The sequence below is a fragment of the Panthera onca genome, chromosome X (genome assembly GCF_046562875.1).
Source record: "Panthera onca isolate mPanOnc1 chromosome X, mPanOnc1 haplotype 2, whole genome shotgun sequence".
NCBI classification, from domain to species: Eukaryota; Metazoa; Chordata; class Mammalia; order Carnivora; family Felidae; genus Panthera; species Panthera onca.
The window spans coordinates 129686598-129709090 of record NC_138357.1 but is presented as its reverse complement, the minus strand read 5'-3'; the positions used below and the strand labels follow the sequence as shown (position 1 = coordinate 129709090).

General features: G+C 49.4%; 1 protein-coding gene across 1 annotated transcript; it reads left to right on the top strand.

Moving 5' to 3' along the window:
• Window positions 1-970: 970 nt before the first annotated feature.
• On the top strand, window positions 971-22447 carry LOC145714448 (cytokine receptor-like factor 2). The gene is made up of 8 exons (XM_081793954.1): window positions 971-1092; window positions 9917-10019; window positions 11459-11622; window positions 13113-13246; window positions 15171-15333; window positions 16375-16480; window positions 18994-19078; window positions 21515-22447. The coding sequence occupies exons 1-8, from the start codon at window positions 1011-1013 to the stop codon at window positions 21788-21790; spliced, it is 1113 nt and encodes a 370-aa protein (XP_081650080.1). The 5' UTR covers window positions 971-1010; the 3' UTR covers window positions 21791-22447.
• Window positions 22448-22493: the final 46 nt, after the last annotated feature.

The following is a 22493-nucleotide window of genomic DNA, read 5'->3' as shown; positions in this document are numbered from 1 at the left end:
ATCCCTGGTCTCGGGCCAGGAGGACTTGAGTCACCCTGCACTTAACACGTGATTGGAAGACAGCTCACTGTTAGCTTCTCAGAAACACAGGTTTTTTTCAAAAGTTTATTTATTTTTGAGAGAGAGAGAGAGAGAGCAGGGGAGGGGGAGAGAGAGAGAGAGAGAGAGAGAGAGAGAGGGAGAGAGAGAAAATCCCAAGCAGGTTCCAGGCTGTCAGTACAGAGCCTGATGCAAGGCTCAAACCCACAAACTGAAAAATCGTGACCTGAGCTGAAACCGAGAGTCAGATGCTCAACCGACTGAGCCACCCGGGCGCCCCTAAACACACAGTTTTTAACTCTAGAATAAACTTATTCCTGCTTTATTTTGTTTTGTTTGTTTTGTTTTTGCCTATGTCGTTCTGGTCACAAATTCTGTGAGTGTGAAAATGCTTGGTAACTGGGGCTGTTTTTGCAAATACAGACATCACTGTTCTTAGTAGTTGAATTGAAGAAAAACATTTTTGAAGGTCATCTCGATCCCCAGTGGGGGGCTTGAACTCATAACCCTGAGACCAAAAAAAAGAGAGATTTTTCATTCGAATTCTGAAAGTCCCCCGAGTGTGACCGTAGGGATGCCAGGCTCACGCCCACACGGCTGGAGACAGATGGGGAGGGGGCACCAAATGTCTGTGCCTCTGGGTGACCTTGAAGCCTGCTGTCCAGCAGCCCTGAGCACAAAGTGGCTGCAGGAGCCCACTCCGCTCAGGATGGTCCTGACCAGCCGGGAAGGCTTGGAGCCCAGCTCGTCAGCGTGGATGCAAGACTGATGTTGCTTTTTGGTCGTGATGTTGTTTTTTTTTTGTTTTTTTTTTTTTTGTTTTTTTTTTTCTCAAAAGTCGTCTTTTTAAGATCCACCCTGCTTCCCGTTGTCATTTCCTTGTTTCTGTTCCACTCTTTAAAAACAGGGTGACCTCTGTGCCTTAGGCGTCAGGGCCCAGATCCTGCTCACTGCCTCCTCTCTGTCCCAGCATGAGGACAGTCTTCCTGCCCTGTGCAGCGGCCGCCCTGTTTCTGCTGGGACGTGCGACGGCTTCGGGGGACGCGGGCCAGGGTGAGCCACCGTGCAGATGCGGTGACATGTGCAGAGTGTCCTTGAGTTGAGCCTACCCTTCCCTGCCCTTCCCCTTCCTTCCTTCTTTTCTTTCTTTCCTTCTTTCTCTCTCCCTTTCTTTCTTTCTTTCTTTCCTTCCTTCACTCCTTCCTTCTTTTTCTTGTTTCTTGCTTCTTTCTTTCTTTCTTTCTTTCCTTCCTTCCTTACCTCACTCCTTCCTTCTTTTTCTTGTTTCTTGCTTCTTTCTTTCTTTCTTTCTTTCTTTCTCTTTCCTTCCTTCTCTTTCTTTCTTTCTTTCTTTCTTTCTTTCCTTACTTCACTCCTTCCTTTTCTTGTGTCTTCTTTCTTTCTTTCTTTCTTTCTTTCTTTCTTTCTTTCTCTTTCCTTCCTTCTTTCTCTCTCCCTCTTTCTTTCCTTTTCTTTCTTTCTTTCTTTCTTTCTTCCTTTCTTTCCTTCCTTACTTCACTCCTTCCTTCCTTTTCTTGTTTCTTTCTTCTCTTCTCTTTCTTTCTTTCTTTCCTTCTTTCTCTTTCTTTCTTTCTTTCTTTCTTTCTTTCTCTTTTCCCTCCTTCCTTCCTTCCTTCTTTCTCTCTCTTTCTCTTTCTTTCTTTCTTTCCTTCTTTCTCTCTCTTTCTTTCTTTCTTTCTTTCTTTCTTTCTTTCTTTCTTTCCTTCTTTCTTTCTCTCTCCATCTTTCTTTCTTTTTCTCCTTTCCTTCCTTTTTACTCTCTTTCTTTCTTTCTCTTACCTTCCTTCACTCCTTCCTTCCTTCCTTTTCTTCTTCTTTCTTTCTTTCCTTCCTTACTTCACTCCTTCCTTCCTTTTCTTATTTCTTGCTTCTTTCTTTCTTTCTTTCTTTCTTTCTTTCTTCCTTTCTTTCCTTCCTTACTTCACTCCCTCCTTCCTTTTCTTGTTTCTTTCTTCTCTTTCTTTCTCTTTCTTTCTTTCCTTCTTTCTCTCTCCATCTTTCTTTCTTTCTTTCTTTCTTTCTTTCTTTCTTCCCTCCTTCATTCCTTCCTTCCTTCTTTTTCTCTCTCTCTTTCTTTCTTTCTTTCTTTCCTTCTTTCTCTCTGCTTCTTTCTTTCTTTCTCTCTCCATCTTTCTTTCTTTCTCTCCTTTCCTTTCTTTTTTCTCTCTCTCTTTCTTTCTCTTACCTTCCTTCACTCTTTCCTTCCTTTTTTCTTCTTTCTTTCTTTTCTTTCTTTCTTTCTTTCTTTCTTTCTCTTACCTTCCTTCATTCCTTCCTTCCTTTTCTCTTTCTTTCTTTCTTTCTTTCTTTCTTTCTTTCTTTCTTTCTTTCTCTTACCTTCCTTCACTCCTTCCTTCCTTTTCTTGTTCTTTCTTTCTTTCTCTTCCTTCCTTCCTTCTCTCTTTTTTTCTTTTTTTCTTTCTTTCTCTTACCTTCCTTCACTCCTTCCTTCCTTTTCTTCTTCTTTCTTTCTTTCTTTCTTTCTCTTCCTTCCTTCCTTCTCTCTCTTTCTCTTTCTTTCTTTCTCTCTTTCTTTCTCTTACCTTCCTTCACTCCTTCCTTCCTTTTCTTATTCTTTCTTTCTTTCTCTTCCTTCCTACCTTCCTTCCTTCTCTCTCTTTCTCTTTCTTTCTTATCTTTTTTTTCCTCTTTTGCGACTACAGTGTCTTTTTGTTTGTTTTTTGTTTGTAAAAGTAACAAGGAGCTTGGACAGTTCTGTGAGTCTCTGAAAATCTGAGTTTCTCTGATGTGAAAGGCCACTGTTGTTTTTTCATGTTTTTTTATTTATTTCAAGAAAGAGAGCAAGAGAGCAGGGGAGGGGCAGAAAGAGGGATAGAGAGAGAGAGAGAGAGAGAGAAAATGAGCAGGAGAGGGGCACAGTCAGAGAGGGAGAATCCCAAGCAGGCTCCGAGCTGTCAGCACAGAGCCCGAGTCAGGGCTCAAACTCACAAACCCCGAGATCATGACCTGAGCTGAAATCCAGAGGTGATGCATAAGCCCCCCGGGCGCCCCACAGAGGGCTCATTGTTCATGGCGTTTGAATGGATCAGGCGTGAATGGAAAAGTAAATACATAAAAGAGCCCCTGGGTGCCCCACCGAGATTCTGGGTGGTTTCGCGTCCTTGCTGCCTTCCTTGCAAGAGACCCAAGGGTTTGCTTTCAATTAACGTGTATCTGCTGGTGAGGAGAGCAAGTCACCAGAGATCCTCGGACGAACATGAGGGTGTCCCCGCCGTGTCAGGCCGTCACAGGTGTGTGTTGTCTGAACCTGGGCCTGCTTGTTTCCAGAACCTTCTTTCCCTGTCCATGCTCATATGTTAAAAGCTTTGATAGAAGGGGCCAGGGAGAGAGGGCTGAGAGCCTGGGGGCAGGTGTCCTTCCTTCCCGAACAGGTTGGACTTGATTTTCTAGCCTGGCGGGTGGTGGAGATGGGAGCCCCCGAGGGCACATCAGGGACTTTTCGGTTCTGAACTGTCACACTGCCTGCCTGGTTTGCAAGGGTCCGTGGGCACCTGTTTGCTATGGTCTGCTGGTGACACATGGGGTTTCCAGCCGGCCCAGGAAGGGGTCCGAGGGAGCCTGGATGGGGGGGTCCCTGGGCTGGCCTGGTGATTCCCAGACTGTGTGCGGTCAGAGACGGAGTGCGAGTGGGGGAGGGGCAGAGAGAGAGGGAGACGCGGAATCCGAACCGGGTTCCAGGCCCTGAGCCATCAGCACAGACCCCGAGGCGGGGCTCGAACCCACGAACCGTGAGATCAGGACCCGAGCCCAAATCAAGAGTCGGACGCTTAAGGGACGGAGGCCCCCAGACACCCTGGGTTTAGACGAGCTGTGGATCCTGACCCGCTTGAAACACATCCATCAGCGGGTGCCTCTAAGCGTCTTTACTGGACAGAGGTGGACAGACAGACCCACTGATGGCTCAGGGTCAAGCTGAACGCACGGAAAGCCTTTCTAGTAACTTCTCAGAAAACACTGAAGCTGGTTTTCTCGCTGAAAGGCATCTGTGGTTTGCTCGCCCTTCTTACAAGAGACCTGCCTTCCCCCCGAGTCCCTGCAGCTGGGAAAGCCTTCGGAACTGAGTGCCGGGAACCCAGGGTGTCCCGTCGTGAATCTAGGGGACTCAGAAAGCCACGGGGCAGAGAGAGAGGGACAGAGAGGCGGATGCCCACTGACAGCAGGGAGCCGGACGTGCGGCTCAAACCCATGAACCCTGAAGTCATGATCTGAGCCAAAGTCAGACACTCAGTCCACTGAACCCCCGCCCCAGGCATACCCCAGCTTAAAAAAAAAAAAACACCTTGGTTCTTTTTGTCACTTAAACTCAAGGTAGTCAACGAATAGTGTTGTATGAGTTTCAGGAGTAGATTCAGACACTTTCCTACTCGACCGTCGCCGTGGGTGTTGGGTTGGCAATGGTCTCGTCACTGGAAACCCGAGGGCCCCCGGGAATGGGAAGTGAGCAAGCATTCTAAGTGACATTGCCTACCTTGTGACACCGTGGTTCCCCCACCCCCACCCCCGGGCCCCATGACCCGCTGCTCTGATGGGACTTTGTGTACTCACCCCAGAAATGCCCAGGGCTCTTTGGGGGCAGAGTCCCTCGTTGCAGCAAATTCTCGTGATTCATTAATCACCTTTTCTGTCTGTATAGAAAACATGATCGGAATCAGGAGAATTCATTGCAACCATTTCTGTCTTTTTTTTTCTTTTTGATAGAATAGGATTTTAAAAATGTTTATTTATTTTGAGAGAGAGAGAGAGAGAGAGAGAGAACCCCCAGCAGGCCCCAGGCCGTCAGCACAGAGCCCGACCTGGGGTGGGGGGGGCTCCTTGTCATGAACCATGAGGTCAACCGATGACCTGCCCTGCAAAGCAAGAGTTGGACGCTTCACCGACTGAGCCACCCAGGCGCCCCCTTTTCAACCCTTTCTTAGGTTGCTCCCAAGACCAGGTCATGAGGTATCATAAAATTATGTGGTCAGATACAATTTTTACAAAATTAAGTTGCTCATTCTGTTTTAAACAGTTATGGTAAACTGAGGCTCCTGGGGGGCTCATGGGGTGAGCGTCCGACTTCAGCTCAGGTCATGATCTCATGGTTCGTGAGCTCGAGCCCCACGTTGGGCTCTGTGCTGACAGCTTGGAGCCTGGAGCCTGCTTCCGATTCTGTGTCTCCCTCTGACCCTGACCCTCCCCCACTCACGGTCTCTCTCTCTCTCTCTCTTTCTCTCTCTGTCTCTGTCTCTCTCTCTCTGTCTCTCTCTGAGGAATAAACAAACATTAAAAAAATTAAACAATTATGGTAGACTATATGTAAAAATTTCCATGTTAAGCACTGTGTTAAGTACACTCACATTTTTGTGCAACTATCCCTACCATCCATTTCTAGAATGTTCTCAGCTTCCCAAACTAAAACTCAGTCCCCATGAGGGCCCCATCTTGTGCATGAGGGGGTCTCCACGGAACTGTGGATTCTCATGAACTATTGATGAAGTCTGGAAATCAGTGCCCCGAAGACCTTTGTCTCTCTCTCCCTCACCCCCACCCTCTGGACAGAGATTCTCATGAACTATTGATGAAGTCTGGAAATCAGTGCCCCGAAGATCTTTGTCTCTCTCTCCCTCACCCCTACCCTCTGGACAGAGATTCTCATGAACTATTGATGAAGTCTGGAAATCAGTGCCCTGAAGACCTTTGTCTCTCTCTCCCTCACCCCCCACCCTCTGGACAGACACCTTGTGTCACTAGGGATGTCTGTCCTACAGGTTCTACAGTTTTACACCTTTGCCTCTCGACAGAGCCCAATAAATTGATCACATCTAGTAAAGTTCATACGTTTTCTGACCAACAGTGGGGTAAAGCACCTTTTCCAAAAAGTTCCTTGTTGCTGAGCCACTGATGTTCAAAGGTGGCACCCCTCAGACCACAAGACTCAGATGACATCACTTTGTGGAAGTAACAGACGGACCGTGGCCCAGGAGGGTGGGTAATTCCTACAGACGTGTGGGTTCTCCTCACCCTGTCTGGAAAATTTAATCAGAGGCAAAATGGCTGCCCATCCAGAAGCCTCGTCCACAAAGGAGAAGAACCATCATATGTTAAAATAAACATTCAGCCTCAACGCCGTCTGACTCCCATGCAATCTGTTAAAGAGATTTGCAAAGATAGAAGCCCGTTTATAGAGCTGGTGGGCAGAGCCCATTACACATGTATTCCGGAAACAAGCGATCACTAGTTCCCCAGTAGGAGCCTCGTCAACTGTTTGTCATACAAAGTTCTCCCTAAATTCATGGATGTGATCATCTGCATTGAGCTAACTGGCTTCATCCAATGGAGAAAAGATAGTTTATTTTATTTTATTTTATTTTATTTTATTTTATTTTATTTATTTTATTTTATTTTATGGAGAAAAGATAGTTTATTTTATTTTATGGAGAAAAGATAGTGTATTTTATTTTATTTTAGATTTTAAATTATGTTTTAATAATTGGAAGACGGCTTTAAAGTACTCTCAAGAGCCAACGTGAATCACAACCCCAAGATCGAGAATCTCACGCTCCACTGCCTGAGCCAGCCAGACGCCCCGTTCATTTTTAACAGGAACAATGAGGTCTTTTATTTTTAAATTTAGATTTGCCCTTACAAGGCACAGGGCAGGGGTGAGGACCACATGCACAAGCAAAGGTTTCCTTTGTACTTTGCAAACTGCACCTGAGCCCTTACAAATGGCTTGCTAATCTCAGGTCCCACTGCCTCAACAGCAGCACTGTGCTGCACGAAAATATTTTATACGGTCAGAGGGGAGTCTCCAATGGATTCCATCCCCTTCTCAGAGATATCTTGCCCACACCCCCATGTTGAGGACCCCAGACATGTCCCTCACGTATGCTTGACAGGAATGCCTCAGTCCATCCTTGGAAGGAAGCAACAGGGACACAGTAACTACCTTTTCTTTGTCCTTTATTTATTTTTTTTACTTTTTAATTTTTTTTAATGTGTATTTATTTTTGAGAGAGATGGGGACGAGAGGCTCAGAGAGAGAGGGGGAAGCAGGTTGCAGGCTCCGAGCTGCCAGCACAGAGTCCAACATGGGGCTCAAACCTGTGAACTGTGAGATCATAACCTGAGCCAAAGTCAGATGCCCAACTGACGTCCCTGTTTCTCCTCCTCGAATCGAGGAAGCTGCCTCCTGTCCCTGCAGCCAACTCATCAGATGAAACCACAAGATCACTTCTGCTTTCCTGCTGGTGGATTGAGCTGTCTGGCTTTATCAATCAGACATTTCCCGCAGATGGAGGTCAAAGAATCTAACCTAATGTTTGCTGAGGACTGAGCAGTCAAGTTCCCTCCCTTTCAGAACCTGAACGTGTTCACCGTAACAAATGGACACTCGTTCCCCTTTGGAAGATCAGGGGTTTCCAGAAGCCAGAACGTCCTTCTCGACCTCTCTCTCTCTATTTCTGGAACCAATGCATGAAGGTCAAGATCACCTATAGTGTGATCAGTTAACATCAGGAACAATGGCCAGCACAGAACAGAAGTATTCTGCACACTCTGAGCATTAGAAAGACTTCCTTAAAAACTCAAGGAAAATTCATACCCCTCATTCTGCCTTTGATTTTTAGAGGCTGTGATAGACCCAGAGTCCCATGACGGGAGTTTTCACAGAGAGTCCAACTTGTTTACATGCCTTTGCTTATCAGTTCAGCATGTCTTTCCAGAAGCTTTTTCCACGTGTTGAGCACAGGGCTGGGCACAGTGGGTGATGTGATGTCATCAACCAGATTGGAAAAAGAAAACTAGAATAAGTAGAATAGCTGTGTTGATTAATGGAAGCCAGATTGCCAACATGCACGACATTGAAAGACAGACTACGCAAATGGCCAATGGCCAAATGATCTATGAAAACAGAGCTCTGATACGCAACCTGGGCAACCTGTCCAGGAAACCAGCCCCTTGAGTCAATATCTGACGACTTCCCTAAATTGCATCCACGCTTCCAACTCAGAACCAGTCAGAGAAAGCCCCTCCAGCCAATCACATGGTACAGCAAGCTTTCAATAAACCTCTTCTGCCTGTTCTCATTCGGGTGGTCTTTGTTCATTTCCACAGTGTAGACAGTCATTGGTCCATTGTGTGAGAATATTGGTAGGAGCTCCTGAGGGACACATTAGTGAAACACAAGATTGGATTTGGGTTGCTGTGGGGCCAACAGTGAGAGAGAATGGTTAATTCTGGACCATGAGGTGGAATGTGACCCCATGAGTGTCCATCAGGCCGAACTATCCAGCCCAGAGATGTCAGAGCTGAGCACACAGCGATAGCACCAGGACATGTATTTGCCTCCTGCTGGAGGGGTGGGGATGGGGGTTGAACCCAGAACTGAAGGTGGAGTGGGAGTCCCTGGCCTGGGGACTTCCAGACTCTCTTTCTCAGCATTTGTGGACATGTGTCTGTTCACCTTCCTCTCACCCACAACCTGCTGGGTGCTAGAAATGTGTCCTTTGATCCATCCATCGATCCATCTATCCATCCATCTTTATATCTATCTATCTATCCACCCATCAATCATCTTTCCATCTATCCATCCATCCATCCAACCATCGATTATCTATCTACCTACATATCCATCCCCTATCCATTTATCTATCTATCTAACCATCCATCCATCATGTCTGTCTATCTATCTATCCATCCATCCATCCATCCATCCATCATGTCTATCTATCTATCTATCTATCTATCCATCCATCCATCATCTGTCCATCCATCCATCCATCCATCCATCCAACCATCGATTATCTATCTACGTACATATGTATCCCCTATCTATCTATCTATCTATCTATCTATCTATCTAACCATCCATCCATCATGTCTGTCTATCTATCTATCTATCTATCCATCCATCCATCTGCCCATCCACCCACCATGTCTGTCTATCTATCTATCTATCTATCTATCTATTCTCTATCCACTTTAACCCAACCCAACACCACTGAGTTCATGCTAGTCTTCCTCATTCCCCAAATTGTTACTCCCTTCTCTGACACTTGGAAAGTTGCCCGTTGTAACCCTCAGGATAAGTGCATATTTTCCCGATGCTAGAATACACCCACTAACCACTTTCACAATGACTAACCCAGACATCTGTGAGCATCAAAACTGCACCAGCTTAAGTAACTTTAAAAGCCAAGACCAAAGGACTCACTTGTCTGTAAACTTTTTCTCAACTTGTCATGTGTGCTGTTCCAAGAGAGACAGTGAGTTTGTTGGTGTCTAATGCCCTTCGTGTGACTACAAAACATGATGTCATCAGACACATGGTTCACACTCCATAGGTGTTTTTTACTCTAATAATGGCCATTATCTCTTGTGAACATCACAAGAAAGGTAGGTATAATCTTTTTTTTTTTTTAATGTTTATTTTTGAGAGAGGGAGAGAGGGAGAGGGAGATGGAGAGGAAGAGAGAGAGAGAGGGAGACACAGAATCTGAAGCAGGCTCCAGGCTCTGAGCTGTCAGCACAGAGCCTGATGAAGGGCTCGAACCCATGAACTGTGAGATCATGACCTGAACCAAAGTTGGAGGCTTAACCGAGTGAGCCACCCAGGCGTCCCTGGGTAGCTGTAGCCTTCCTGCTGACGTTTGCTTCTATCCTGAGCAACCTTTATCTATCCTGCCGCCCTTACCGATATAATTAATGCTTGGCTTGTTTCGGACAATCGTGATTCTATCTGTCCCTTTAAAGCACTCTACTATCCTTATGACAGATGTGCTGCTGTCCTTTTACAAACCTCCAACCATTTTCAGCATTGCCTCAAAAGACACCCTATTTGTCTCTTTTCACCCAGAACCAGTCCTGCAGGTTCGGATTATCAACTTTAACTTTGAGACTGTGCGGGTCACATGGAGCCCGAGCCGATACTCCGGGACAAATCTGACTTTCGTCTACAAGTAAGTGCTCTCGGGACAGGGAAACCGTGCTCTGAGCTCAAATATGTCTCCCTCTGAGACGCCAACAGTTGGGAGGCAGAGATAGCGAACGTGGGAAGAGCCAGAACGTGCACGTGTGAACGTCTAAGGCCGGTCTAGCCTCGAGCCCTCACCGCGACTGCAACCAAAGATCCCCAAGACATGGAACCGAGTGATGACTAAGTCACGCTCAAAACCACCTAGATTCTGACCGACACAGACACAACTTTCCTTGAGTTGCAGCCATGGCAAAGGTGAACCTTGTGGGATTTTTCACACGAGCTTAGCGACCGCCACCTTCTGAAAATGTGTGTCCCTATCACGGGCTTATGTGTGTCACTCACTCCAACACAGGAGCATAGATGAGGGAGCAAAGGATTCTCCAATTAGTTGAGTCTCAGTTCTGTGAAGGGGAGGTGTCTGGTGTGTGACTGATTCTTCACAGTTTGGAACCAGAAGAGATCAATGGGAAAGTGTAGGCAGGAGCTGTGTTTTAAGGTGAATTGGGGTGATAAATGAGACTCAGGAAGAAAAAGGCGCTGGGATTCCTAGGCACTCACACAGCTACGTCACTTGAGTATCAGTTTGTTACCAAGGGCGTCGTTGATCTGGCCACTGCCTGGACGTGACATTGCAGGATACCTGAGACACATCTTCAGTCTTGCTATGTCCCTCCCCAAGTGCCTCCTCAACTCAGGGGCATGGTTACCATGCAAGTTAAACTGTACTTTTGTTAGTTTTCTGGGGGCAGTTGTGACAAAGTATTGGAAATTGTGCAGCTTAGAACAGCAGAAATTCATGCTTTCCCAGATCTGGAGACCAGAAGTCTGAGATCCAGCGTGGGCAGGGCTGCTGAGGTCCAGGAGTGACAGGGCCGCTGAGATTGGGGTGGGGGGACAGGACCACTGAGATCCAGGAGGGTCATGGTCATAGTCCTTCCAGAGGCTCCAGGGAAGCGTCCTCCCTGCCTCTTCCAGCTTCTGAGTCCTCAGGTGTCTCTTGGTTAATGTCCCTCCCATGTCTGCCTGTGTCTTCATGTGGCTTCTGCTCCCTGTCTGTGTCCGTTCCCTTGTGTTTCTTACACGGATGCCTCCATTCACTCTAGGACACAGTCTCATGCCTGATGATCTTACGTCCAGACCTTTTAATCACGTCGACACTGACTGTATTTCCCAATCCGATGCCATTCACAGATTCCAGGGATTAGTCCTTGCAAAGCCCGCTTGCAGCCCAGTCCAGGAGACATTCAAGGGGCCTCACCTTTCAAGAGAAGGGACGCTTTTCTGTTCCGGTCGTTCTTGCTGTGCTTGTAGGAAAGAGTCCTTGTCCTTGTAAAGAATAAACACCACTTGCCGTCGATGTGCCAAGGTGCTATTTTCACAGGCTGTCTACGGCTGAAGCGTTCTGTTTTCTAATTGCAGGTTGAGTAGTGATGAGGCCAGTCGCCCATGCTGCAACTACATCGTTCACGAAAGCTACACTGCCGGCTGCCTCCTGGAGGCCAGAAAGGACGAAATCCTGTGCTTTTCCCTTGGGAATGGAACGGATATCCTTTTCCAAAAGTGCGAGTGGATAAGCGCGTACCGTAAGTACCCAAAAAGAAGTCAGTGCCACGTGCTGCTTTCCTCCTCCAACGGAGAAGAGACTGGCCGTCTACAAAGTCTGTCTTGTCACACACACCGGGCAGGGATGCGTCCACACTGAGCAGGGGACCCCGGGGGACCCCGTGGAGGCTGTGAGGTGAGACACCAAGCCCAAGATGTGGCTTGCCCCCCTGGCCCTCAGCAGAGAGACAGAGAGAAACGCCCTCTCACCCTCGATAGCACCCCATGGGGTTTAATCAGCTGCCTCCAGGGTTGGCCGTCGATCTCGGGTTACAAAACTGTACAAATAGGATGAAACCCTCTTTCCAAAATGTTTATTCTTTACTCTAGATTTCTGTAAGGTAGCGGTGGGTTTTTTTTCTTTTTGTTCTGTTTTTTGATGGATGGAGTGTCACAGTCTATCTCAGCCCGTGACGAGGGCTATGGACCCTTTACGCATAAAATCAGTCAAGGGCTCTGTAGCAGCTTCCAAGGGCAGCCATAACAAATTACCAGAAACTGGGCAGCTTAATACAACGACACCAGCCATTGGATTCAGGGCCACCCTCATCCACGATGACCTCATCCTACCTTGGTGAAATCGTCAAAGACCTTATTTACTAATAAAGCCACATTCTCAGGTGCCAGAGATTAGGACTTGGACGTTCTTGTGGGGGGACGCCGTTTAACCCACCTCAGTGTCCCTTTGGTACAGAACAAGCTGACTGGGAAGGAATCTCATGTGACGTTTCCCATGTTCAGTCTTCATTTCGGTTTGCTGGACTGACGGTAACCAATGACCACAAAACGAGTGGCTCAAAACCAGAGCAATGTACCCTCCCACACTTACAAAAACCCTGGCGTATGAAACAAGGCTAGCTCCTTCTGGAGGCTGTGGGGGAGAATCTGTTCCATGCTTGTCTCTTGGCTTCTGGTGGCTTTCTGGCAACCCTTGGTGTCCCTTCGTTTGTAGAGACATCAGCCCCATCTATCCTTCTACCTTCACAGGCCCAGAGGTATATCATCTATGTGTGTTCCCACGCCCTTGTCCCTCTGTGTGTCTGTCTCTTCCTATGAGGACACCAATGATATAGGATCAGAACACACCCTACTCCACTAACCCCCATCTTATCTTTAATAATTACACCTCTAATGATTCCATTTTAAAACACAGTCGTATTGTGAGATATTGGGGGGGGGGCTAGGACTTTAACACATCCTTTTTTTAGGGCCACACTCTGGATCCCATAACAGATACTTCAGAACTTTTCACACAATTTCAAAGAGTTCCTTCCGTGACCCACACACAGGTCCTTGACGCTCTGGTTAAAACCTCTGCGATAGATAACCCCTCAATCCCATAAGGTATTTATAGAAGGATTCATGCAGGCAGAAAAACGTGCATCTAAGCAAACTTACCCCTATAACGTTAGCGATGTGGAATCTTTGTCTTCCTAGAGGTGGCGGTCATTCTGTTGTCTCTCCTTCTCAGTGAAACCCAGCTCCCCAGAAGATTTGAGTTTCCGCTGGCATGAAGACGCTGTGACGGTCACCTGTTCTGACCTGCCCTACAAGCGTCTTCTGTACGAAATCCAATACAAGAGCGTTTTCGACATGGAGTGGCAGGTGAGTGGGGGGTGGTGTCTTCTCAGGGCGAGTGTGAGCGAGAATCCCCAGGTGGTAACTGAGAGAGACGTGGAGAGGCTCTGAGACGTGTGTTGACATTTATTTTAAGGAAGTGCTTCTGGGATTATAGGGTCAGGTGAGTCTCAGCCCAGCAGGCTGGAAACCCAGACAGTTTCCATTATGGTCTTGAGACCGAATTTCCTCTTCTCTGGGAAACTCCAGTCTGTCCTGTCAAGGCTTTCAACTGATTGAGTGAGGTTCACCCACCTTATGGAGTGGTCTAAAGTCGGCTGATTAAAAACGCAGTAACACCTAGGCTGACATATGACTAAAAAAGTGGATGCCAAATGTGGCCCGATTCACAAATAAAATTCATCACCATCACACCCTCCCAGTCACACCCTGGGTGCCACCCACCCCTGTTTGTATGCCTTGTAAACATATGGGAACCCTTTCTGGTTCTGAGTATATGAGCACAGTCTATGGAATAAATTAAAATTACGTGACTATGAATGACCCAGTGGCTCACAGCTATCTTCCAATAATCAGATGGCTACCGTGTAGACAAGGGATTGAGTTCTTCGCAAAAGGGGAACGGGAGCCAATGGGAGAAATCTGCAGACAGCAAATGGAATCACCTGCAACCAGGTGCAGGGAGGTGCCCATCAGTGAAGGCCCCCAAGTCTGAAGTTGGATTGGAGGGGCTCTCCTACAGGACAGCACAAGTGGTTAAGCAATGTGGACTCTGAGTTACCTGCCACTCTCAGGAGTCAATGATTCCATAATTCTGCAAGTACACCTGGGTTCACTGATCTCTGCATACTTGGATGGTGAGGTTGACCAGAAGCACCATATCCCATGGCCCCATCCAGGGAGTAGGGGGAGAGAAGGCAGGGTGAGCATTACTGAACATCTCAGCCCAGGACACTCGATGTCTCCCATCCCTAGGGGGGATGGGAAGGGCTGCCTTCAACATTCATTTGAGATATACTGACTGAGTGTCTACTAAATCCCATGCAATGAGGGCACAGAAAGAGCACGTAGCTAGGGCAACTTGGGAAGAGAAATGCAACAGTAAGGATAAAAATGAGAATGCACTGTAACGAGAGGATCGTCGTAAGGCAGTTGTATGTACTAGAAGCTGCAGGGAGCCTATCAAAAAAGAGAAAACTGACCTACTGCTGGTCTGGTAGAACGGAACCACTGAAATGAAATTTGATGAAACTCATCCAAGAAACACATGTCTCAGTAATAGGTGGGTATTGGAGTTTATCTGAAGAACATGCTAGTAACACAATGTGTCCTGATCAACGATATTGAGTGTTAACAGACTTGAAGTGTGTATAAGTTGCCCAATTCTCATCTATTGAGCCCCTTTTTAGAGACTGATTATAAGGAAAGAATTGAAAATGGGGATGAGGTTTTATTCACAAAGACGTCTATTGAAACATCTGAAATAAATACAAAGCATTGGAGGCCACCTATATGACACACAATAGAAAGATAGTCAAATAAATTATGGCACATCTATATGATCAAATATGTAAGAGCCACCAAAGGCTTTTTAGTGACAAGAAGTGATATTTAGTGATAAAAAGTGACATTTAGTGGTACAAGCGATGTGTAATCACTCTTAACTGATTATATCATGGAGATAGAATGAAAGGTTTTTACGGTTTTTTGGTTGAGTGTTTGTGTGTGTGTATGTTTTCTAAAGTCTCCAAAGTAAGTATGAGTCACTTTTGGATTCATACAAAAAATTACTGTTCTTTTTATAAGGAATAAGTTTTCACTGAGTAATCTTTAAAAGCATGTTGCAACAACAACATGAATGCTGAAAAGCAGGCGTCTTATGTGAGTCTCTTGCACGAGGGTAAAGAGTTGGGCTAAGGCAGTGATCACTGTCTTTGCTTTCTTTCTCCAGTCGAAGGAGGGCGAAACCTGCAATGTTACGATGCAAGGCTTGGATTCTGAGAAATGTTATTTCTTCCGGGCCAGAGTCAAAACACTGGAGTCCAGCTACGGCTCTGACACTTACCCAAGTGACTGGTCCAAGGTGACACACCAGCAGAGGGGCGAGCTGAGAGGTGAGGCTTGCTACACAGCAGTGCACGGGCCATCAGCCTGTCTTTTGGGGAGAGTGGAATGGGGGCACCTGAAAACACGAATGACCTCACTGTCTACTTCAGAGTTCAGTTTGAAAGTGAGGGCCCTTCTCGTTTCTCTCTCCAGGCTCCCTACCTCATTGGGTAATTTCATTTTTATTTGTATTAACAGCAACAATAATAACAAGTACTACTTATGAATGTTACATTGATCTAGGCATAGATTATAACTATATACATAAATAGATGATAGATACATTGACATTGATAGGTAAATAAAAGACAGTTGATAGATAAGTAGATAGATAGATAGATAGATACATACATACATACATACATACATAAATATGATGGTTGGAAGGATGGATGGGTGGATGGGTAGATAGATACATAGATACATAGATATGATGGATGCATGGATAGATTAGATAGATAGATTAGATAGATAGATAAATAGATAGATACATAGATACATAGATACATACATATGATGGATGGATGGATGGATGGATGGATGGATGGATGAATGGATAGATACATGGATAGATAGATAGATAGATAGATATAATGGATGGATGGATGGATGGATGGATGGACGAATGGATAGATGGATGGATAGATGATAGATAGATAGATAGATAGATAGATAGATAAATAGAATGGATGGATAGATGGATAGGTGATAGATAGATAGATGATAGATACATACATACATACATACATACATACATACATATGATGGATGGATGGATGGATAGATAGACAGACAGACAAATGATCGCCAAAAGTAAGCCTCAGTATCCTCAATGCCCCCTGCCCCCCCTTGGCAATGCAGGTACTTGAGGGCAGTGTGTTGACTCCTACCGTGGTGTCCAGAGACACCATCACTCTTTCCAGGATATTTTCCACTGAAATCAAGATTTTCTGACCCTGCCATTTATAAGGGCAGAAAAGTAGAGGGTGGGGGTTGGAGCCTGACCAATCATGTTGAACACTCACAGTGCTCGTTCTGTTTTGCTTCAGATTCATGCCAGGAGAAAAAGCTTTTCCCCAAATTTATTTTAATTTGTGGTATGATTGCCTTGCTGACCGTGTCCCTTCTCCTTCTGTCTTTATGGAAAGTACGGAGGTAAGGATGACCCTTTGGTTTTTTTTTTAACTTTGTTTATTTAATTTGAGGGAGAGCAAGCACGGGTGGGAGAGAGACAGAGAGAGGAGAGAGACAGAGAAAGAGAGAGAGAGAGAAAGAATGCAAAGCAGGCTCTGAACTCCTCGCTGAGCCCGATACGGGGCTCAATCCCAGGACCAAGAGATCATGACCGGAGCCGAAATCAAGGGCTGCATGTCTTTGCTTTACGTGAGCCCAGACGTTCCACTGTGACGTTTACAGGTGCAGGTGCCCTGGGGGGGGGGGGGGGGCGGGTGCCTTGCTTGCTTCTTAGGATGAGGTTTCCATAGCAACAGCTGGGGGTCACGCGTAGAGGAAGATATAGAACGGTCCCTGAGCACTGAGGCCGGGTCTGTGCCGGGGGGTGGGTGGCACAACTCCGGAGGGTCCCCTCGGAACGTGCTACGGGGCAGAGACGCTGCGTCTAATTCTTGTGGGTGGCGCATGACCTTTCCACCCAATCGCTTCTGTTTTCCCAGCTTGAGTCGCTGATGTCCAAACACTTCTCTACCAGTGATGTGCTTGGGGTTTTATTGATTTATTAATAATTTTTTTTAACGTTTATTTATTGCTGAGACACAAAGAGAGACAGAGCATGAGCAGGGGAGGGGCAGAGAGAGAGGGAGACACAGAATCCGAAGCAGCCTCCGGGCTCTGAGCTGTCAGTGCAGAGCCTGATGCAGGGGTTGAACTCATGAACAGTGAGATCATGACCTGAGCCGAAGTCAGATGCTTAACTGACGGAGCCACCCAGGCGCCCCTGTTTGGTGTTTTAAATACAGACCTGGAATCACCCCCAAGGGAAAGTTAGGGTCTCACTTCCTGGAGCACATTAACACTTGGCACTATTTTCAAGGGGAACCCCTACTTGCAGTGAGGACTAAAAAAGTCAACTGTACTGGTATCTTAGGGTTCCTGTAACAAAGGAGCAAACAAGGAGAGGCTCCCACCACAGACATCTATCCCGTCTCAGTTCTGGAGGCTGGGAGGCTGAGATCCAGGCAGGTCTGAGTCTGGGGGTCTGAGGTCCAGGCTCGGCCGAGGCTGGGAGGCTGAGGTCCAGGCAGGGCTGAGGCTGGGAGTCTGAAATCCAGGCAGGTCTGAGTCAGGGGGTCTGAGTTCCAGGCAGGGCTCAGGCTGGGAGTCTGAGGTCCACGTGGGGTTGAGTCTGGGGGTCTGAGGTCCAGGCTCGGCCGAGGCTGGGAGGCTGAGGTCCAGGCAGGGCCGAGGCTGGGAGTCTGAGATGCAGGCAGGGCTGAGGCTGGGAGTGTGAAATCCAGGCAGGTCTGAGTCAGGGGGTCTGAGTTCCAGGCAGGGTTGAGGCCAGGAGTATGAGATCCAGGCAGGGCCGAGGTTGGGAGTCTGAGATCCAGGAGGGGCTGAGGCTGGGAGTCTGAGATCCAGGCAGGGCTGAGGCTGGATGGGTCTGAGATCCAGGGGGGGGGCTGAGGTTGGGAGTGTGCAGTCCAGGCAGGGCTGGAGGCCTAGAATCTGAGATCCAGGCAGGGCTGAAGCTTGGAGGTTGAGGTCCAGGCAGGTCTGAGCCTGGGATGCTCGATTCAAGCAGGGCTGAGGCTGGGGGTCTGAGAACCCAGGCAGGGCTGAGGCTGGGAGGCTGAGGTCCAGGCAGGGCCGAGGCTGGGAGTCTGAGATCCAGGCAGGGCTGAGTCTGGGGGTCTGAGATCCAGGCAGGCCTGAGGCTGGGGGTCTGAGATCCAGGTGTGGGCACAGTTGGTTTCTCCCGCGGTCTGTCTCCTTAGCATGTGTCCTTGCATGTCACACTCTCCTTGTGTCCCTTCTGCCTGTGAGCACACCCATCCTGGTAATCGGTCTCTCTTTTTATAAAGCCACCAGTCATATTAGATTAGGATCATATTACATTACAACCTCTTAATTTCAGTGTCTGAGGGCCTGTGAATTAAAGTGACCAAAGGCCGGTTAACAGGAGAAAAGGCATATGTTTCTGTACTGATGGCATGATTTTCGGTGCACGCGGGATTCCCTGGGAGGAAATGAACACGCGGAGCAGCAGTTTGCCTGGGGAGCTCAGCCACGACTTTAGCAACGGGCTTGTGCACCTGCGGGTAGGCAGAGGACAAGGCGTCCCGGAGCTCTAGGGCGGAAACTGTGGGAAGGAGACTAGAACATGAACAGAGAAAATTCATGGCGAGAAAGGTCGTGTGTGTGGAAATTTGTTGCTGATAACATTGGTTCTCTTCCTGGTGAAAAGTGGGGGTGGGGGGTGCCTTTACAAATGAAAATTTCCGTCGCAAGCTGGGAAAGCGCTGCGTCAGATTTTAGGCAGGTGGGGAAGGGCAGGCGGCTCCCCCAGTGTCTCCTGCGTCGTAACTGCCACCAGGCCCCCCTCTTCGGACTGTTTCCACCAATCAGTGCGTTCGTGGCCTTGAGGGAAACCATGGTCCTGGGGTCACTCGCCGCCCGCCTGCCTGACCAGATCTCCTTGTGCGTTTCAGACTGCACAAGTGCCTCATGCCCAGCGTGCCCGATCCCAAGCTCACCTTCCCTGGGCTCTTTGAACTGCACCGCGGTAACTTCCAGGTAAGTGCCCTCCCCCCGTTTGTCTCCAAGCTCCCGCCCTGTTTCCAAGCCAAGCCAGTGACCTCCCGAGACGCCCTCGAGCCTTTCCTGAACCCAGAGCCCGCAGCGTGCTTGTTTTTCTCTTGCTCACGCACACGAGGTGCAGGCAGGGTCTCAGAGGGCGGCCTCTGCTCCAATCGGCCCCGGAGATCTGTGCCCTCTCGGGATTTTCCAGCCTAATCGACCCTCTGATCTCCCCAGGAAGTTGTGCTGTCAATATGTTACCTCTGAAAACAAACCATAGACTTCCGCTTTTAAAACGGTTTACGGCTGTTACTTCATTCACTTGAGAGAGGTTGGTGGGGCTATGAGTGGGAGCTGCTGGGAATTGGGGGGAGGGGAGCAGCCCCCACCCTCGGGAGCTCAACCCCACTGGCTTGCCTTGTGCAGCACAATGAGTCAGCACTTTCCCGGCACGGCCCCCAAGCAGAGGCTTCAAACAACACAAATAAATCACCTCCTGTCTCCCAGTTCTGCAGACTAGAGGCTGAGACCCAGGCAGGGTGGGGCTGCTGAGATCCAGGCAGGGCAGGACCACTGAGTTTCAGAGGAGGCAGGACCCCTGAGATCCAGAGGGGACAGGGCCACTGAGATCCAGGCAGGGCAGAGGCGCTGAGATCCAGGCAGGGCAGGGCTGCTGAGATCCAGGCAGGGAAGGACGAGGTCCAGGAGGGTCAGGGCCACTGAGATCCAGGCAGGACAGGGCTGCTGAGATCCAGGAGGGGCAGGGCCACTGAGACCCAGGCAGGGCCACTGAGACCCAGGCAGGGCAGGGCTTCTGAGACCCAGGAGGGGCAGGGCCACTGAGGTCTAGGCAGGACTGGGCCACTGAGACCCAGGCAGGGCAGGGCCGCTGAGATCCAGGAGGGGCAGGACCACTGAGATCCAGGAGGAGCAGGGCCACTGAGATCCAGGCAGGGCAGGGCCGCTGAGATCCAGGAGGGGCAGGACCACTGAGATCCAGGAGGAGCAGGGCCACTGAGATCCAGGCAGGGCAGGGCCGCTGAGATCCAGGCAGGGGAGGGCCACTGAGATCCAGGCAGGGCAGGGCCCCTTAGATCCAGGCAGGGCTGTGCCCCCTCCAGAGGCTCCAGGGGAGGGTCCCTCCTCCTCTTCCAGCTTCTGGGGCTCCAGGCGTCCTTGGGCCAATGGCCACGTCCCTCCCGTCTCTGCCTCCTCCTTCACGGGGCTTCTCCTCTGTGTCTGTGTGTCCCCTTGTGTCTCTTACAAGGACACCTGCCATTGCCTTAGGGCCCCCCTGATCCCGGATGGGCTCTTGTCAGATCCTCCCTTCATCCCATCTGCAAAGACCGTTTCCCAAACAAGCTTCTGTATGGAGGCTGTGGGACTTCCACCTCCTCGAGGAGGAAGCTGAATGTCCAAACCCCTTAGATACAAGGGAGGAAGAACACAGCAGGGGAAACCTCGTCCTCCACCCCTTAGTTTCTGTGTCCAGAACCTGCCAGTGAAACGCACAAAAGACAGATGGGCGGCAGACAAAGTTAGTTTCGTGTGCACATGACTCTGGGGCGTCCCAGAAAGGAAGCGTAACCCCAAAGAGGTACTGAGACCCGAGGGCTCCCGCGGTGTTTTGACCAAGCGTGACCAAGCGTGCAGAAGTGACAGGGCAGAGGAGAAGGGCGGGCGGGCCTGTGGCTGGCAGGCGAGGGAAGGGGAGTAGAAGATGTGTTGGCGAATAGGGCGTGTTGAGTACGCTGTGCTATTTGGACTTGAGCTTCGGGGGTGAGCAGGGCTGTGCTGCAGTTGTAAGGTCACCGTTTATTGGTTTTCGAGACAGAGTCAGAGCGTGAGCGGGGGAGGGGCAGAGAGAGAGGGAGACACAGAATCCGAAGCGGGTTCCGGGCTCCGAGCCGTCAGCGCAGAGCCTGATGCAGGGGTTGACTCCACAGGGATCCGTGTGGCACATTCTGCCGACTGAGCCAGCCAGGCCCCCTCCTCCCCCCCCCCCCTTGTTGGGCTCTGTGCTGACACAGGACAGAGGTTGATACAACTGTTTAGAATCACAGCATCCGGGCCCCACCTGGACCCGCTCGCTGAGCAATCGTCCCGACGACAAGACCCCGCGAGACCCGCAACCAGAATCAAGTTCCAGAAGCGCCACCACGAAAGTCCTGTTTCTTGTCCTAACACGTGAAAGGAGCTGCACAGGGTTTAGAAACAGCCTCTGAGGCTGATGATTAGAGGCGGGTCTAAAAGCACCGTGGGCGGAGCTCAAAGATGCCAAACTCGAAAGAGAGGGTGTTGTGTTCCCCTGGGCTCCGCGTGTGCGCCCCAGGGAGGCTGCCCGGGGCCCTGGGATGCTTGGCCACAGGACCCTTGCACCAGCCCCGAGGCATTTCCTCGCGCTCAAGATGCACTGTTTTATTATTCCCGCAGGAGTGGATCAAGGATACACAGAACGTGTCCCACGTGGCCAAGACGGAGGCCACGGAGCAGGAGTGTGTCCCCGAAGAGACCCTCGTTGTCCAGCTACAGAAGGCCGAGGCCGAGATGCCCATCGTGACGACCGGCCCGTTGTGCCCTCCAACGGAGGGGGAAGAGGCCTCCAGGGATGCCAGCCCGGTCGCGTGCCAGCCCCCACAAGGGGGCGAGGTGGTCTCTCTGGGGGGCTTCACGTTTGTGATGACTGACAACTCATACATGCTGTTATGAGGGGGTGCAAACTCAAAACCCAACATTGAGGCCTACATTGACACTATAGCATCTGAGGGACTCAGTACGACCACCAAGGGAACACCAACTATGCCAGAGTGTGTGGCAGGGGTGGGGGGCTCACTGAGGATCCTAACCGCCCAGCCAGGGCACTCCGTGTGTCAGCTTTCCCCCCATTCATGGTGGACGGGACTCCGTCTGTCGAGTGCTTCTTGTTTCCAGCTCACATGTGCCTGTGGCTGATGGTTTCCCATCCATCGTGAAGGACGCTGGCCAGGGCTCCCTGACGTCGCCTTCCTCCGTGCACGTCGCCAGCGTGGCTGTTCCGACAACATTTACCATCCTGGGCACTTTGCGAGCCCTTTTGTTACGCAGCACACATGCCCCGCGAGCAAGCCACTCCGCTCCCGGGTAGGAAAGGAAGCCTGCTTTACGGATGCGAACGAGCCACGCGGCTCCTGCCCTCACACGCGAAAAGAGCCACTCGGCAACGACAGGACCGCGTCCTCCAGCAGAGTCCGTTTCTGTGGGCGTCCACACGCATGGTGTTGAGTCTGGACGCAGGTGGACCTTCGGCCGGATCCATCCTGCCCTTGAGGACATACTGTGTTTTTCTTTTGTAATGGAAATAAAGGAAGGTTTATCGCCTGGGCTTCAACTGCATAGATTATCGAGATCTTGGTTCTTTGGGCGGGCGGTGACT

Bases quoted from the DNA above. Each gene is read 5' to 3' on its own strand.
- LOC145714448 (XM_081793954.1), top strand. From the start codon at position 1,011: ATGAGGACAGTCTTCCTGCCCTGTGCAGCGGCCGCCCTGTTTCTGCTG. The intron at 1,093-9,916 runs GTGAGCCACCGT...CTTTTCACCCAG, and splicing joins TTCGGGGGACGCGGGCCAGG to AACCAGTCCTGCAGGTTCGG. The intron at 19,079-21,514 runs GTAAGTGCCCTC...TTATTCCCGCAG, and splicing joins TGCACCGCGGTAACTTCCAG to GAGTGGATCAAGGATACACA.